General features: G+C 41.4%; 1 protein-coding gene across 6 annotated transcripts in view; it reads left to right on the top strand.

The window, feature by feature from the left end:
* TTI1 (TELO2 interacting protein 1) overlaps positions 1-18,460 on the top strand; it is a 46,838-nt gene that overhangs the window by 1,670 nt on the left and 26,708 nt on the right. For 5 of the 6 annotated variants that reach the window (XR_004809010.2, XM_025470038.3, XM_025470039.3 and 2 more), the window contains exon 2: positions 15,310-17,649. The exons of the other annotated variant lie outside the window; for it this stretch is intronic. Coding sequence is in view for 4 of the 5 variants with exons in the window: in XM_025470038.3 (XP_025325823.3) it covers positions 15,351-17,649 (2,299 nt within the window). In the remaining variant the exon portion in view is untranslated. The remainder of the gene's footprint in view (positions 1-15,309; positions 17,650-18,460) is intronic. 6 annotated transcript variants of the gene reach the window in all.

Below are 18,460 nucleotides of genomic sequence, written 5' to 3'. Positions count from 1 at the left end.
GGATGTGGATTATTATCACTATTTGAAAGATGAGAAAACATAAAACATAGTTGAGTAATCTGTCCAGTATCACTTGGACATAGAAAATGACAGAGCTAGGAGTCACATCAAGGTTATATGATGTCTAATCCCAAAGTCTTCACTCCTGAGCCAGTGATTCATTTTTTCGGCAAATAATTTTTGAGCACCTGTGTCTCAAGCACTATTTTAAGCAAAACCAATCTACGTCCCCGGAAGCAGACCTTCTGCAAGAGAAGATAGATTTAATAAATATGCAAGTATAAAACAAGTCAGAAAATGGTATCTACCTTGAATAAAAATCAAGAAGGGTAAGGAGGATGAAGAATGCATTTGTGGGAGGGTAGGAGTGTATTATATATACTGATCAAAAAAGGCCTCCCTGATAGGGTGACATTCGGTCAGAGTCCTGAAAGAAATGAGAGAACAAGCCATATCCTGTATGGTGGAATGTTGTTCCAGGCAGAAGGAAAACCAAGTGCGATTGTCAGACCATTGTTGGCATTTTTGAGGAACAGCAGGACAGATGGTAAGGCTGGAGTGATGTGAACCAGAATGCTGGAAATGAGCTCAGAAAAGTAGCCAGGGACCACATGACATGGACCATATCATGTAGGGACCTGTAAGCAGTAGGAAGGATTTTAGATAATACTCAGAATGAAATAAGAGTTCACCGAATGCTTTTTGAGCAAAGAGAACCATCGTGGCTGTTAAGCAGAGAAGAGCAAGACTGCAAGGATGGAAGCAGGAAGAGCAGTTCAGCAGCTGTTGTCATAACCCAGGTGAAAGGATGACTCAGAACAGGGTGGAGGTGGTGAGAGATGGTCAGATTCTGGGGATAGGAATCCGGGGATTCTGTCTTTTAGAGGAAGAACAGGATTTGCTGACAAATTATATATGAGGTATAGAACAAAGATGAGTCTATATGGCCCCAAAGGTTTTAGCCCAAGCAACCATAAAAATGAGAGTTTGCATTTATTGAATTACAGAAAGAGCTGATCTGGGGAGCAAAAGCAGGAGTTTAGCTTTGTACATATCCACGTGGAAATGCCTATCCAGATAGAGGTGTCTCATAGGCAGTTGGATTTATGTATGGGTCTAGAGTTCAAGGGAGAGATCTGATAGAGATATAAGTATGGGAGTCATAGGGAGAATAGGACCAGAAAGAAGAGAAATTCAATGACTGAGTCCTCAAACACTTCAGCATTTAGAAGCCTGAAAGATAAGATGATAGAATCATGTGATTTTTCCTTAGCCCGTTAATACGTAATTACACTGATTGATTTTCAGATATTGAGTCAGCCTTCCATCCCTAGCATACACCCTACTTTGTTATGGTGTGTAATTCTTTTTACATGCAAAGTATATCTAATAATATTTTATTTAGGATTTTTTGCATCTATGTTCATGAAGGAAATTGGTCTGCAGTTTTTTGATTTATGTATTTGTTGGGTTTCAGGATCAGGGTAAAATAGGTTGGAAAATTTTCCTCCTTTTTCTAGAATGGTGTAGAATTGGTGTTAATTCCTTAAACGGTTGGTAGAAATTCCCAGTGAAACCATCTGGGCCTCTGGATTTGTTTTCTTTTTCTTTTTGAGCTTTTAAATGGCAAAACGTCATAAGGTTGGTCAAATAATCTATTTCATATTGGGTGAGCTGTAGTATTTTTTGATTATTTCATTTAAGTTGTCGAATATGTGTGTGAAGTTTTTGTGATATTCCTGTATTATCCTTTGATATCTGTCTGTCTTTCCCTCTTTCAGTCTTGCTAGAAGTTTGTTGACTTTATTGATCTTTTCAAAAAACCAGTTCTTTGTTTCATTGATTTTTCTCTATTTTCAATTTCATTGATTTCTGTTCTCTTTATTATTTCCTTCTTTCTGCCTGCTTTGGTTTTATTTTGCTCCTCCTTTTCCAGGTTCTTAAGGTGGGAGTTTAGATTATTGATTTGAGACCTTTCCCCTTTTTTAATGTATGTATTAACTACAATAAATTTCTCTCGCAAAAAAAAAAAAATTACCCTCTCAGCATGACTAGAGTTGTGTCCCACAAATTTTGATACATTGTATTTTTACTAAATTTCATTCGTTTAAGATCCCTGGGTGGCCGAGTGGTTTGGCGCCTGCCTTTGGCCCAGGGCATGGTCCTGGGGTCCCAGGATCGAGTCCCACATTGGGCTTCTGCGTGGAGCCTGCTTCTCCCTCTGCCTGTGTCTCTGCCTCTCTCTCTCTTCTCTGTCTCTCGTGAATAAATAAATCTTTTTTAAAAAATTTAATTTGTTTCTATGTATCTTTTAGAATTTCCCTTGAGATTTCCTCTTTGATCCATGGATTATTGAGAAATATGTTGCTTAGTTTCCCAGTGTTTAGAGATTTTCCTCCTTTCTCTCTGTTACAGAGATTTCTAGTTTGATTCTATCATAGTTGGGGGACATACTATATTCTCTGTGTCATGATGCAGGATGTGATTTGTCTTGATATATGCTCTGTGGGCACTTGAAAGGGTTGCCTGTTGTAGGTTGGAGTATTCTTTAAATGTTAATTAGATCCTGTAGGTAGATATGTTGTTGAGTTCTTCTGTTATCCTTGCTGATTTTCTACCAATTTTGTCAATTGTTGACCGTAGAATGTTGAAGTCACCACCTGTACTTGGGGTGACCACCTATACTTTCAGTTTTAATGCATTTTTGCTTCACATATTTTGTGGTTGTTTTGTATTTAGGATTTGTGTTTTGACATAATTCTTTTAGTATTGCTGTGTCTTCTTGATGGGTTGACCCTTTAATGATTATAGAATGTCCCTCTTTCTCAGGTCATTTTCTTTGCTCTGAAGTCTACCTGATGTTAATATAGCCACTCTTGCTTGCCTTTGATTAATGTTTGCATATCTTTCTGTGTGTGCTTTTACTTTCAACCTACCTATGTCATATTTGAAGTGAGTTTCTTGTGGAGAGCATAGAGTCAGGTCATATTTTGTAATCTACTTTGATAATATCTGTTTTTTCATTGGTATATTGGTATATTGGTATATTTAATATGGCTATTGATATGTTATAGCATAATCTTCCATTTTATTTTTTGTTTTCTGTTTGTTCTGTTTTTGTTTCTCTAGTTTTTTTTTTCCAGCTTTCTTATAGGTTACTTGAACATTTCTTTTTTTTTAATATTTTTTAAAATTTATTTATTTATTTATTTATTTACTTATTTATTTATGACAGTCACAGAGAGAGAGAGAGAGAGAGAGAGAGAGAGGCAGAGACACAGGCAGAGGGAGAAGCAGGCTCCATGCACCGGGAGCCCGATGTGGGATTCGATCCCGGGTCTCCAGGATCACGCCCTGGGCCAAAGGCAGGCGCTAAACCGCTGCGCCACCCAGGGATCCTGTTACTTGAACATTTCTTAGAATCCCATTTTATCAATAGTGTTCCTGAATGTATCTCTTTGGAACTATTTTTTTCTTTAAGATTTTATATATTTATTCATGAGAGACAGAGAGACAGAGACATAGGCAGAGGGAGAAGTAGGCTCCATGCAGAGAGTCCGATGTGGGACTCGATCCTGGGACTCCAGGATCACGCCCTGAGTCAAAGGCAGACATGCTTAACTCCTTAGCCACCCAGGTGTCCCTTTGGAACCATTATTAATGGTTCTTCTAGGTATTACGTTATTTGTATGTAACTTATCTTTACCACTACTAGTAAAGTATAGGAACCTTACTTCCCTTTATGTTTCCTTATCCTCTCCCACTTATAATTGTCATAAATATTTCCTCTACATACACATTTAGATCCAAATCAGACAGTGATATAATTTTTGCTTCAACTGTCAAACACAATTTAGAAAACTCAAAAGAATAGGGAAAGCCTATTATATTTATATGTATCTTCACTTACTGTGTTCTTTCTTCCTCCTTGACATTTCAATATTCCTTTTTCTGATGTGTCCTTTCTGTTTAAAGGATTTCCTTCAGCCATGTTTTTAGAGCAGGCCTGCTGGTGATAAAGTCTCTTAGTTTTCCTTTATCTGAAAATGACTTAATTTCCACTTCATTCCTGAGGGACATTTTGCTGGGTATAGAATTCTGTCTTAACAGTTCTCCCCTCCCCCCCCCAAAGTTACTGTGCCACTTTCTTCTGGCATACATGGTTTGTGATGATAAATCCATTGTCATTTGAATTGTTTTTTTCCCTAAAAGCAAGGTATCATTTTTCTCTGGCTGTTTTCAAGATTTTTTTGTCGTTTGTTTTCTGCAGTTTAATTATGATGTGATAATTAAATAATTATCTGAAATTATATTGGTATAAATTGGTAATTGGTGTAAATTTCTTTGGGTTTATTCTGTTTGGGTTCACTAAGCTTCTTGAATGTATACATTTATGTTTCTTGCTAAATTTGGCCAGTTTTCAGCCATTATTTATTTTGAGTACTTTTTCAAACTTACCCTTTTTCTCCTCTTCTTCTGGAACTCTTAGATCTTTTGTTACAGTCCTGTGGGTCCCTAAAGCTCGGTTCAGTCTTATTTTCTTTCAGTTCAGATTAGGTAGTTTCTAACTACCTAATTAAATTTTGCAGCTCATAGATTCTTTCCTGCGTCTTCTCCATTCTACTCTTAATCTCAACTACTGATCTTTTTATTATGGAATTTTTCAGTTCTAAAATTTCCATGTATTTTTTCTTTATATCTCCTATTTCTTTGCTGAGGCTTTCTGTTCTTTCATTTGCTTCAAGCAAGTTCATAATTGCTTCTTGAAGCATTTTAATTATGGCTGCTTTAGTAACTTTGTCGAATAATTTCTCACATCTCTGTCATCTCAGTGTTTGATGTATTGATTGTCTTCTTTCAGTTTGAGATCTTTCTGGTTCTTGGTATGATGAATGATTTTTGATTGGACATTTTTGCATTATGTTCTGATACTCTGGATCCTATTTAAGTCTTCTGTTTTAGCTGGCTTTCTCTGATGCCACTCTGGCAGGGGAACCAAGCACAATACAGAAGTCCAGAGTCCTCTCTCAGCCTCCTTTGACACCCAAAGGGAAGAGCTCCTCATTACTTCCTAGGAGAAGTGAGACTTCTAGCTCCCCACTTAGTATCCATTGCACTTCACTGGGGGTGGCCTCATTATTACAGGACAGTAGCCAAAGTCCTACTGTCCACTAGGCCTCCTCTGACACTGCCCTGCTGGTGAGGGAAAGGAACATATGTTCTTGATGTACACCCTTTTCTAAGTTAAGAATTGCTTTTCTAAAATGTATTGCCTACCAAAAATCTTGTCTAGTAGAAGCTTTAGATACATAGTATTAGTGTAATACAAGGCACAATTTCACAACTACTCTATAGAGGACAGCTAGAAAGGAAATGAGCCTAAAGTAGTTTCAGGAAGGATTTATGGAAAGTCTCCTTGATTCCCCTCCTCCACTTTCTGTTTTGTATACTCCTCTCTTGCAGGGCTAAGTCCCTCCAGTTAACTTTGTAACTCCTTTTCCTTGTCAAGAACTTAGCACAGTACATGGCACATAGTATATGCGAAGGAAACATTTCTAGGCAGAAAGAAAGATGAGTAGGAAGGTACAAAGTTTCAGATATACTAGAGGTTTAATGTTTATCCAGCTTCTTTTACTCATTTATTAAACAAACAGTGGAAACTGTTTGGCAGATACTGTGAAAAATCACAAGTAAAGCTGCAACACTAAAAAAGTATACTGTTTGGTTGGAGAGGTGTACAAATAAACCAGTCAGTTTCACCCAGGGCAGTAGTCCTCCAGCGTACTCTGCACACTACTGCCAGATGGATACTGAGCAAGTACTTTGATCACCTGGTTCTCATTCTTCAGAAGACAGAGTTTGTGTAGAATGTATACCAGGCCTGGCTGGTCATCACACTGACCTTGCAAACTTTTAAAATAGATTCATAAGCATACCTACCATCCCCCCCCACCCCAAAGTAGGTTTTGATTCAGTAGCTCTGGTGTGGGGCCCCGGAATCTGTGCTTACGTTGTTCCCCTTAGATTCTAATAAACAGACTGGAGGAACCTCTGGTATGGTGGAAAGTGTGCACACAGCCTTTGAAGTCACATAGGCTTCAGGTGAATTCCAGGTCTAGCATTGCTTGCTGCGTGACCATGGGCATCACTTAACCTCTCTGAGCCTTGTGTTACTCAGCTGATGGATGAGGAATTTTTATGACATAAAATACCTAGTACATGCCTGGCATTTGGTGAGGTTTTCTCCAACAAATATTAATTCTCTTCCTTCTGTTCGAGAACCTGTTTTGACAATTCTTATGTCGGAACTCTTGTTTTTGGAATCTGAACCCAGTCTTTTTATCCATATGCTGGTTATTCAAAGTTAGGACTTTTGGAGAAAAATCTTATCTACCAAATTTATGTTATGTTGAAGAAAATTGAAATTCATGGAAATCACACAGCTAGATGTAGAGCCAGGACTTCAATCCAGTTAGCCAGATTTGTGTTCTTATTCTCTCCCTGTCTTGGAAACAGCCTAAAAGTGGCCTAGCCAAAATCTAGAGCTATGATTCCCCCTTAAGAATTAATGTAACAAGATCCTATCATAAAGGATGATGTCACCTACCCATAGGAATTACCCCAAGAGAAGAAGAGTATGGAAGTTTTTACCCAGATCCAATTCAGGCATAGCTGATAATAAAGCTCTAGCAATGAAAGAACCAGAATATGGCTGTTGACTCAACAAGCATTTATTGAATGCCTGCTGTGTGCCAGAAGCAATAAACAAACCTGTCAATTATCACTCTCCTAGAGCCTATATTCTAGTGAGAGGAGAGAGACAATAAACAAATAAATAGGTAGGTAATCTGGTTTGATGGATGGTGCTAAGTGCTATGGAGAAAAACTCTGAAGTCAGGGAAAGGAGATAGGGAGTGCCAGGGAGAGGAAGAGTGAGGATGGATTGCAGTTTTAAATAGGAGTGATCAGAGAAGGCTCACTCAGTGTTTATGTTTGAGCAAAGGCCTAAAAGATGAATATATGGTGGAACAGCAAGTGCAAAGGCTCAGGTAGTCAGAATGTCAGTCCTTGGTGAAGTGTGGCTTACTTGCTATGATGGCATCTCTGTCTTGCTTCTGCATTTATTAGATGCTTTGACTTTTCTTCCTTCTTGCTTTTGCTTGTAACAGGTGTTTTACCTTGAGCAGCCTTCCTTCACGGTCCCAAACGTAATTCCTGAATTCCAGCACAAATCCTCCTCCCTCCACGAACACTGCACAGTTGATGTTCATTCTCTTTCCAGTTGTCCTTTGGACTTCTTTCTTTTTCTCCCCTTTTCACTTCTTGATTGTATGATACAGTAAGTGCCTTGTGATCTACCATCTTATCCTTTAAGTGTCTGTAAGGTATAGTACCTTATCCTGTGCCTGTTGTCCCATTTGTCTTCACCACCTGTATGCCATGGCCCAGGGATGGTCCCTAGCCTATCCTTGTGACAAGGCAGAGAGAGGAGGGGAGGATGGGGAGAGAAGGGGCTATGGGGGAAATGGGCTCAGCCATGCACTATGGTTACAGTTCTCTTCCCTTGCCACTCCAGTGACTGCTTCCCATGCACAGTGTGGGTATGCTAAACTAGGAAGGGTGTAGTTCACCATCAGCAATCGGGAACTGGTTATTTAAGCTTATGTTTATTCAGTCACTGTCTGCCACAGTTGAACTCTGGGCAGTTTTCTCTACTCAGCCAGATAATCCACTCTTTCTGAATGCCTCATCCCAGTGGGCCAGAACACCCTGGTGCTGTCAGTTACAGAAACATCAAACTTTGCAGCACCACTTTAAATAATCAGGGTTGCATTTTATAGGAATAGAAGCTAGGACTCCTAAGTCTCTAAACCTCTAAACAATTCCTTCTGTAATTGACATATTGTCACACAAATGTGATTTCATGGCCATCCCATAAAGGTATATGATTGCCTTTTATAGTCATTTCAAAGTAGCAATTTGGTATACTCTCTTCCTTACAAAAAGCTAGTTTATATATTTCTGAGTCTATAACCTGTTCTTTTGAAGATGTCCAATTGTGGTAAATCTTTATCTGTGTAATACTCCATTTAGAGAATATACCACAATTTATCCATTTTACTGGAGGTGGGCATTCAATAATTTTCAGGGGCAATTGTGTATAGTGTATTCTTGACACACCTTTTGATATATTTATATATGCATTTCTGTTGAGCATTTATCAAAGAGTGAAATTACTGGGTAATAGACCATGCATATGTTCACCTTTAAAATAATAGATACTGCCAAAGAGTTTTCCAAATTAGTTGTACCAATTTACACTCCTACCAGCACTGAATGAGAGTTCTAGTTGCTTCATTTCCTTGCTAACACCTAGTATTTTCATTGTCTTTTTTCTCCCTTTTTTTTCAGCTTAGCCCTTCTGGTGGGTGTATAACAGTATTTTATTGAAGTTTTAAATTGCATTTTCCTGACTAATGATGTTTAGTGTCTTTTTTCATATGTTGATTAGCCATTTGGAAATCTCCTTTTTTGATATGTCTGTTCAAGTCCTTTTCTATGTTTTTTGCTGGGTTGTCTTCTTCCTAATGATTTATGAAAAATCTTTTATTATCAATATGAGTATTTTGTCAGACATATAGCAAACATCTTTCCTTCCTTTATGGATTGTCTTTTCACTCTCTTAATGATGTCTTTTGATGAACAGAAGTTCTTAACTCAAATGTAATCCAGTTTATCCTTTTTTTTTAAATATAGTTAGCCCTTTTCTGTATCCTGTTTAAGAAATCTTTGCCTACCCCAAGATCACAAAGATGCTGTTTTCTGTTTTCTTACATTTTCTTTACATTTCACATTTAAATCCAATGTCAGATGGAATCAAGACATATATATTTTTCCATAAGGGGATAGCCAAGTGACACGGCACCTTCCATTAAAAAGACTGTTCTTTCCACCAGGTCATTTCAGCATTGCCTTTGTGAGGTATATGGATTTGTTGCATATGAAGGGTCTATTCTGTTTGTCATTCTTTATGCTAATAACACACTGACTTTACTTGTTGTACCTGTATAGTAAATCTTGAAATCAGATAGTGTAAGAACTTCTACTACCATAATTTACCAATCTAATTCCTCTTCCTTAAGATTGTCTTTGCTATTCTAGGCACTTTGCATTCCCATATCAACTTTAGAGTCATTTTGTTACTTTCTACAAAAATCCCATTGGGATTTTTTTTTTAAGACTTTTTATTTATTTATTCATGACAGACACAGAGAGGCAGAAACACAGGCAGAGAGAGGAGCAGGCTCCATGACAGGAGCTTGATGTAGGACTCGATCCCGGGACTCCAGGATCACGCCCAGGACCAAAGGCAGGCGCTCAACCGCTAAGCCACCCAGGTGTTCCCTCCATTGGGATTTTGATGACTATACCAGTGGTTCTCATCCAAGGGCCATTTTTGCCCTCCATGGGGCATTTGGCAGTGTCTGGAGACATTTTTGGTTGTCACACCTGGAGGAATGCTACTGGCATCTGGGGGACAGAGGCCAAAGATGCTAATAAATATCTTACAATGCATAGGACAGCCTTCCACTAACAAATAATTATCAAACTCAAGATGTCAATGGTGCCACTGTTGAGAAAGTCTGTGTTAATGTAATCATTGTTTCAGTGAGCCTTCTATCTGTCTACCATTCTATTATTTATTTTCTGTTTGACTCACAGGTTTTGCTTCTCTTTTTCTCATTTTTTACCTGTATTTGGATAAATCCAAAAATATGTATTCCATTTTTCCGCTGTCTGAATTTACTAAGTATACTTCTTTTATAATTCTTTTGGCACTTTACCCTACAAATTTCAACATGTATTCTTGATATGTTAGTCTAATATAATCATACCACCTCCTGATACTGCGAGATTCTTCGTATACATAACTTCTTTTACATCCCTTCCCATGCACCTTTTTTTAATAATAAATTTATGTTTTATTGGTGTTTAATTTGCCAACATACAGAATGACACCCAGTGCTCATCCCATCAAGTGCCCCCCTCAGTGCCCGTCACCCATTCACCCCCACCCCCCGCCCTCCTCCCCTTCCACCACCCCTAGTTCGTTTTCCAGAGTTAGGAGTCTTCCATGTTCTGTCTCCCTTTCTGATATTTCCTACCCATTTCTTCTCCCTTCCCGTCTATTTCCTTTCACTATTATGTTCCCCAAATGAATGAGACCATAAAATGTTTGTCCTTCTCTGATTGACTTATTTCACTCAGCATAATACCCTCCAGTTCCATCCACGTTGAAGCAAATGGTGGGTATTTGTCATTTCTTTTGTGCATTATCTTGCATTTTGGTTTTAGATCTATACTTAAACTGCAAAAGATAGAATTATTGTTTTGTACAGTTAGTATTAATTTATATCAGTATATTCCATTGTTCTTCATTACCTCCAACATAGCCATGCTTCTATCTAGGTTCATTTTCTCCCCTTATTTTTTCCCATTACCTAATGTCAATGAGTTCACTTAGTTTTTAATCCATAAACCATCTCTTATTTCACCTTCAGGTTTGAAAGCTGGTTTCATAGGGTATAAAATGCAAGCCTGGTAGTTATTTCTTCTTAGCTTTTTTCTTTTTAGGATTTTATTTATTTATTTATAGAGACAGAGAGAGAGAGAGAGGCAGAGACAGAGGCAGAAGCAGGCTCCATGCAGGGAGCCCGACGTGGGACTCGATTCCGGGTCTCCAGGATCACATCCTGGACTGAAGGCAGCACGAACCCACTGAGCCACCCGGACTGCCCTCCTCTTAGCTCTTTAAAGATGTCCTTCTACTGTCTTCTGGGTTTCATCATTTCTGTGGAGAAGGACCTGTCAGTCTTTCTGCTCCATTACTTTTAAGATTTTTCTCTTTAGTTTTAGTTTACAGCAGTTTGACTGTGATATGTCTGTGTGTGTTTTTCTCTCTACCGCCAACCTGGATTTACTGAGTTTCTTGAATCGGAGGAGTTGATCTCTTTCTTGTATTTGGACATTTCTCAGTCGTTTATTTTCCAGAAGCCATGTATTTTGAGATGTCTGAAAACTGCAGGTTTGTCCCCCCCTCAGCCCCACATAACCACATTTTTAAACCATTGTGGTTTCTCTTGCCTCAGTGATGGCCCTCGGCCTGGGCCATGCTGTACTCCTGAGCTAATGTCCAGAGTGGGCAAAAAAAAAAAAAGCCAAAAGAAACAGCTATTGACTGTGGGCTCACTGAACATTCAACCCTAGCTAGAGTACTCGCCCACATAGTCCTCATCGCTTCCACAACTACTTATGCTTTAAGAAATTATCTTCGTAATTTATCTGTCTTTTTCTAGTTGTTAGGAGCATTAGCCTGCCAATACCCTACCGTATCCAACTTCAAAGCAGAATAGGCACCATGTTGTTTCTGAGTGCTTGTCATAGTGCCAGATGTGCTTCTAGGTTCAAGGCGTAGGATGGCCCAGTCTAAAGTAGCTAGGACAGATGGATACAAAACAATACGGTGTATGAAGTACCGTGGTAGTAGTGTGCACAGTGGTGAATGTGAAACAGGACAAAGCAGTTGAATGTGAAGGAGCACCACCTGTTTGGGAAATTGCACGTTTTGTCATTTCACATGGCTGCAGTTGTCAGGTGGGATGGGTGAAGCCCTGTGAGCTGAGATTACTGAAATAGGCAGGAGCCTGATGGCGAAGGGCCTTGTGTGGTGGGCCCTCGTGAATAGGTGGACTAGGGAGTGCAGTTGGAGAATTTTAAACAGAGAAGAGTGATCAGATTTTTTGTTTCGGGAAGATTACTTATATGGCAGTGTAAAATGTGGATCCAAGAAGGGTAACCACGTGAGGCCAGGGGCCATCGAGGAAACAGTTACGGTCAGTCCAACTTTAAATGGATGGTTATCACCAACAGATTTGAAAGATGTTGAAGGGGTAGAATTGATGAAATTTAAGAGAATGGTGGAATTAAAAGGGAGGTAGAAGAAAGAGAGGCTAAGCTTTTAGCCCAGGTAAGGGCCATAAATCACCAAGGGAGGCACGGAAGAGTGATCAGAGTTCAGTTCTGGATATATTGTGTGTTCCCACTTCAATAGCCCTATTGCCGTTTGTGTCATATAATCTGAGAGCATAGTTCCAGGGGGTGCAGGATGTCTGTTTGAAACCCTTGAGATGGATAAGAGAGATGTAGAGCCCCAGACCATTGCCTTCACTCCAGCTTCAACCAGACCCTCTGATTTTATCTACCTCGTGTGCTGGGCTTCCACTTAAACATTTTACTGGAAATAAGTTTTCCACGCTAAAAGAAAAAAAAGGTACTGTTTCCTTCCTCATTCATCTTCCCGATTTATCTTATTTCGAGTTGTTCATTTGAATGGAATCCTTTCTCAAGTATCTTCCTCGAGAGTGTGTGTGTGAGTAATGCCCTCTCTGAATCCTTGCTCATGTTCTTGCAGTCTGACTGGTGACTGTCTTGGCCACATGTAGGATTTGGGGGCCACAGTCCTTTATTTGCAGTCCATTGTCCTCTGGTGTCCATGATTGCAGATGAGAAAACTAGAGCCAGTCTTCTAAGTTATTTGTTTGTTTCTCCTGAAAGCATGTATGATTTTCCACTGTCTCTTTTAGCATACAGGAATTTTACCAGAATGTGACTAGGAGTGTGTCCTTCTGTCTTTTCAGTCTCCAGATGAATCTTTCTGCAACTCAGGGAAATGTTTCAGTTGTTTATTTGTTCTGGCTCCTCCATCTGGCCCTTTGTCTCCTTCCAGAATTCCCAGCTATTTACATGTTGGTTCTCCAAATCTCACGAGTTCCATCTCTTTGCATTTCTGCTCTGAGTTTTAAAGTAGCTCTACTTGATCTTCCAAACCACTGACTGGATCTCAGTAATTAACCATCCTTTTTTTTTTTTTTTTTTTTTTTTTTAATCCCATCAATTGAGCTTTTTTGGTGTGGAAAATGATGCCCTTAAAATTCTAAAAGGGGGGTGCCTGAGTGGCTTGGTTGGTTAAGCGTCTGCCTTCAGCTCAGGTCATGATCTCAGGGTCCTGGGATCGAGCCTTGTGTGGGGCTCCCTGCTCAGTGTGGCATCTGCTTCTCCCTCTGTCTCCTCCCTCCAGCTTATGCTCTTGCTCTCTCTCTCTCTCTTCGCCCTAAGTAAAGAAATAAAATCTAAAAATAAAATTCTGAAAGAGATATCATTTGCCGTGTGATCAAACTTTTTTATTGCTCTTTTTATTTTTCATATTCTTATCTGTCTCTTATCTGTCTCCCTTAGTGGTTCTGTTAATCTCAGACTTACCACCTCAGAGAGTGCTCTGCTTGCTTTTCCTGCCTTTGACTGCTGGGTCCCATTCAGTGGTTTTCTTCTCCTGTTGTTCCAACTATAGTACCTTGGGCAGGGGACGGCACAGCAGCCTCTGGTGATCTGTTTGTGAGCCGGTGCCAGTGGGATGGCAATAATCCCTGGCTGAGCCTTCTGGTGTCAATAGCCTGAAATAGGGCAGAGTTGAGTTTCTGCCCTTCCTTAGCTTCTTGGGGAGGGGGGGTGTCACAGAGACCAAGAGATATCCCCCCAACAAGCCTCACAGTGACCAATACTGCCCTTCCTTGCAGGAGACCATGGGGCCCTGTGGAGCAAACTCTCTCCAGGGTTTTAGAGCCTGGCCATTGCCCTGGAGCCCTCTCCTGACCCAGGAGGAAAATCCAGCACTGGTTTTCTCTCTGGGCTAAGCAGGTCTTGTCCACATTCACCAGGCACACTTGCCTGCCAGCCCTGTGGTCCGTGGGGCTCAGGAGGGTTCATTGGATTGGGGACAGGGAGAGGCATCATCTGTTCAGAAGCTCCCGCAAGTTGAGCCAAAAGAGAGATTGGGAGAGAGAGACAGACCTACAGACCCCACCAGACTAGATGATCTCTAACTTCCCTCCAGTGTCAACATTTTACAGTTATATGCATTTATGGTCTCCAGCTCAGTCCTCAGTACCCTTGGGCCACACTTTTATGTCTTCCCAGCATGCTTTGCTTCCCCAAAGGGAGTATTTGAAACTTTTATTTCTCTCCTCAAGCCCTCTGTTTACCCCACCACCCCCTTCTTTTCACTGTCAGCCATGACTTTGAACTTCTCACAGAGAAAAAAGACTCTCTGGTATTAAGTTGTTCAGTTCCTTAGCTCACCTATAAACCTGTCTCCTTTCACTGCCTGCCTGCTTTCCGTTTTTCCGTCCTGCTGGATTCTCTTCACTCATGATGCCTGTGATAGCGTGCGCTCCTGATTTCCCCATTTCTCTGGCTACTGCCTTCTGTATTGTTCTGCTCTCTGTCTCACCCAGCTCAGGCTATTCTCCCATGTCACTGGCTGCCAAGGAGTGGGGGTGGGGGTGGGGAGGGTCTTCTGAGCACATCAGGTTGATCCTATCAACTCCTGCTTGAAACCTCTCCATGGCAAGAACAGACAAAACTAATCCATGGCGATAGAAGTCAAAATAGAGGTTACCACTGGGCAGGGAAAATAGGAATTGACTGCAAAAGAGCTTGAGGGAGCCTTCTAGAGTGCTGGAAACATTCTCTGTCTTGTTTTAGGTGGTGGTCACATAGATCTCTACATCACAAAAATCCACTGAGCTGCACATTAAGACTAGTGCATTTTACTCTATGATGTTATACGTCAACTTGACAAAGATAAAACTTTCAGTGACTCTCCATTACTACCACAGGTTAAGAGCCAAACTCCTTAATCTAGCCCATGACACCTATTATTCTTCCCACAAGTCTGGCTCAAGCATTTTCTTCCTGAGAAACCTACCCTGGCTTACCCAGGCTCCTGATGCATAGGTCTTCCACACTCGCTTAGGACCGTGAGCCCAGGCTCATCCCATTTCTTAGCAGACTGTGTTGTAACTGTCCATCTGTTTCCCTCACTGGCCTGGGGCCCCCTGAGAAGAGCAGCCACCTCTCTTCATTGCTTCCCTAATGCCTTGTGTGGTGGCTGGCACGTAGGCCCCCACTAAATGTCCATTGATTGATTAAATGCAAGTTCACGCGCAGCCCTGGTGGCTCAGTGGTTTAGCGCCGCCTTCAGCCCAGGGCGTGATCCTGGAGACCTGGGCTCGAGTCCCACATCGGGCTCCCTGCACGGGGGCTGCTTCTCCCTCTGCTTGTGTCTCTGTCTCTGTCTCTCTCTTTCTCTCTCTCTGTCATGGATAAATAAATAAAATCTTTAAAAAAAAATGCAAGTTCACTTTGTATTTGCTTTGAGCTTGACCTTTACTGAAAAGTTTTTTCTTCCAGCCCACAGGATGCTTCCTCAGTGAGAAGGAGGCTGCTGCACAATGGCAGTTTTTGATACTCCTGAGGAGGCCTTTGGTGCCTTGCGCCCAGTGTGTGTTCAGCTCACAAAGACCCAGACGGTGGAGAACGTGGAGCATCTGCAGGCACAATTACAAGCCGTGAGTGACTCCGCCCTTCAGGAGCTGCAGCAGTACATCCTCTTCCCTTTGCGATTTACGCTGAAGACACCGGGTCCCAAAAGAGAGCGCTTGATTCAGAGCGTGGTGGAATGCCTCACATTTGTCCTCTCTTCAACATGTGTGAAGGAACAAGTACTTCTCCAGGAGCTCTTTTCGGAAATCTCTGCTTGTCTGTATTCACCCAAGTCCCAAAAGCCCGCAGCTGTGTCCGAGGAGTTGAAATTGGCTGTGATCCAGGGCCTCAGCACATTAATGCACTCGGCTTACGGGGACATTCTTCTGGCTTTTTATGAGCCCTCCATCCTGCCTCGTTTAGGATTTGCTGTGTCTTTACTCTTGGACCTAGCAGAACAGGAGAAATCAAAGCAAATTAAAATCGCTGCCTTAAAATGTTTACAGGTTCTACTCTTTCAATGTGATTGTCAAGACCATCCGAGGTCCTTGGATGAGCTTGAGCAAAAGCAGCTGGGAGATTTGTTTGCTTCTTTTTTACCTGGAATTTCAATGGCACTGGCCAGGGTTATTACAGGGGACTTTAAACAAGGGCATGGCATCATTGTGTCTTCCCTAAAGACCTTCTACAAGACAGTGAGTTTCATTATGGCTGATGAACAGCTTGAAAGGATATCAAAAGTCCAACCAAAGCCTGCAGTGGAGCACAGAGTAGCAGAGCTGATGGTTCACAGGGAAGCCAAGTGGGTAAAAAACACCAGCGACAAATTAACTATCCTTATTAAAAAGATAATTGAGTGTGTTTCAGGCCACCCACACTGGAAGGTGAGGCTGGCCCTGATAGAACTGGTCGAGGCCCTTCTCCTGAAGTGCAGCCAATCGCTGGTCGGATCAGCTGGACCCCTTCTGAAGGCTCTGGTGGGTCTAGTAAATGATGAGAGTCCTGAAGTCCAAGCCCAGTGCAGTAAAGTTCTGAGACATTTTGCAGATCAGAAAGTAGTGGTCGGGAATAGAGCCTTTGCTGACATCTTGTCAGAAAACCTGCACTCCCTTGCCACGTCTCTTCCCCGCCTCATGAGCTCCCAGGACGATCAGGGCAAATTCTCTACTCTCTCCTTGTTACTCGGTTATCTGAAACTCTTGGGCCCCAGAGTGAACTTTGTCCTCAACTCTGTGACCCATCTTCAGCGCCTTTCCAAAGCGCTTATCCAAGTTCTAGAATTAGATGTGACTGACATCAAGGTTGTTGAGGAGCGGTGCTGGAATTCTGGGCCTCTGGGTGCTTCAGAGACTGCGGCTACGCAGCCACGGAGCCCAATGCAGAGGAGATACTTCCGCTTCTTCACTGATGAGAGGCTTTTCCTGCTCTTGCAGCAGGTGTGTCAGCTTCTCGGTTTTTACGGGGATGTCTATTTGCTCATAGATCACTTTATGGAGCTGTACCGCGAGTCTGTGGTTTACCGGAAGCAAGCCGCCATGATCCTGAATGAACTGGTTGCAGGGGCTGCTGGCCTGGAAGTGGAGAATCTTCACGAAAACCATATTAAAACAAGCACAGAGGAGCTAAGAGAGATTGTGACATCTATACTTGAAGAATACACAAGCCAAGAAAATTGGTATTTGACCACTTGTATCGAATCTGAAGAAGTGGGAGAGGAGCTAACAATGAAGCAGTCGGGCCTCCAGGCCATCACATCTGGTGCACACACCTGCCAAGTTACATCTTTTCCAGCCTTCTCAAAGCCGAGTCCCACTATTTGCTCCATGAACAGCAACATCTGGCAAATATGCATCCAGTTGGAAGGGATTGGCCGCTTTGCTTATGCACTAGGAAAAGACTTTCGTTTGCTCTTGATGACAGCCCTCTATCCAGTACTGGAGAAGGCTGGGGACCAAACCCTGCTCATCAGTCAAGCAGCTACCAGTGCCATGATGGACATTTGCCACACTTGTGGCTACTACTCTCTGCAGCACCTGATCAATCAAAATTCGGACTATTTGGTGAATGGGATCTCTTTAAATCTGCGTCATCTGTCTCTGCACCCCCATACCCCAAAAGTCTTGGAAGTCATGTTGTGGAACTCAGATGCTAGCCTGCTTCCTTTGGTGGCAGATGTGGTTCAGGATGTCTTGGCCACCCTGGACCAATTTTATGATAAGAGAGCTGCTTCCTTTGTCGGTGTTCTGCATGCCCTGCTGGCAGCATTAGGTACATTCTGAGCCCTTTTTAACGCTAATTTGGAGGAAGGCCTACTATCCTTATTTGCCTAATCTTATTTTTTTGTGTGCGGTTACGCTATGGAGGACATTATTTGAATAGTTGTCAGTCCAATCCTATGTGTTCTGCCAGGGTTCCGCTGCTTTTATATATATATATATATATACTTTTAATAATCTCTACCACAGATTGAGCTCCTGTTCTGTGTCAGGGACATAAACCCTGCAGCCTAAATGTAAACATCATTTTTATTTTACAGAAAAGAACTAAGGCTCAGTGAGAGCTACTTAGCCAGGGTCACACAGGTAATAAGGAACAAAGCCAGGATTTATGATAGTTTTGTTCTTTTTAGTATGCCAAACTGCTTCTGACAGTACATGGAGTTTTCAGTATCTGTGCTAATGGAGAACAGGAATAACAGGAAATTATTCAGACCACAGATGAGCTAGAACATTACTGTCCACTAGAACTTTCTGTGATGATGGAAATATTCTATATATGTTCTGTCCATTACAATAGCCACTAGCTACATGTAGCTAGAGTGGCTGAAGCACTGAATTCTTTATTTTAACTTAAATAGCCACATGTAGCTAGTGACTATCATACTGGACGGAGGTCTAGAAACTTTCTTTTAACCTTTTAATTGTATGAAGTGGTGTGAGGTTTCTCTCCTTCCTTTTGATCCTGTTGGGTGTCTATTGGAGGTGTTAATAACCATTAAAATGCAAAATTTTGGACAATAAGAAAAAGAATCTCCTAATTAGATAGTCATTGAATGAAAAAACAAAAACAAAAACGAGCT

Source organism: Canis lupus, chromosome 24 (assembly GCF_003254725.2).
Source record: "Canis lupus dingo isolate Sandy chromosome 24, ASM325472v2, whole genome shotgun sequence".
Lineage (NCBI taxonomy): Eukaryota > Metazoa > Chordata > Mammalia > Carnivora > Canidae > Canis > Canis lupus.
This window is presented reverse-complemented; position numbering and strand designations above follow the sequence as displayed.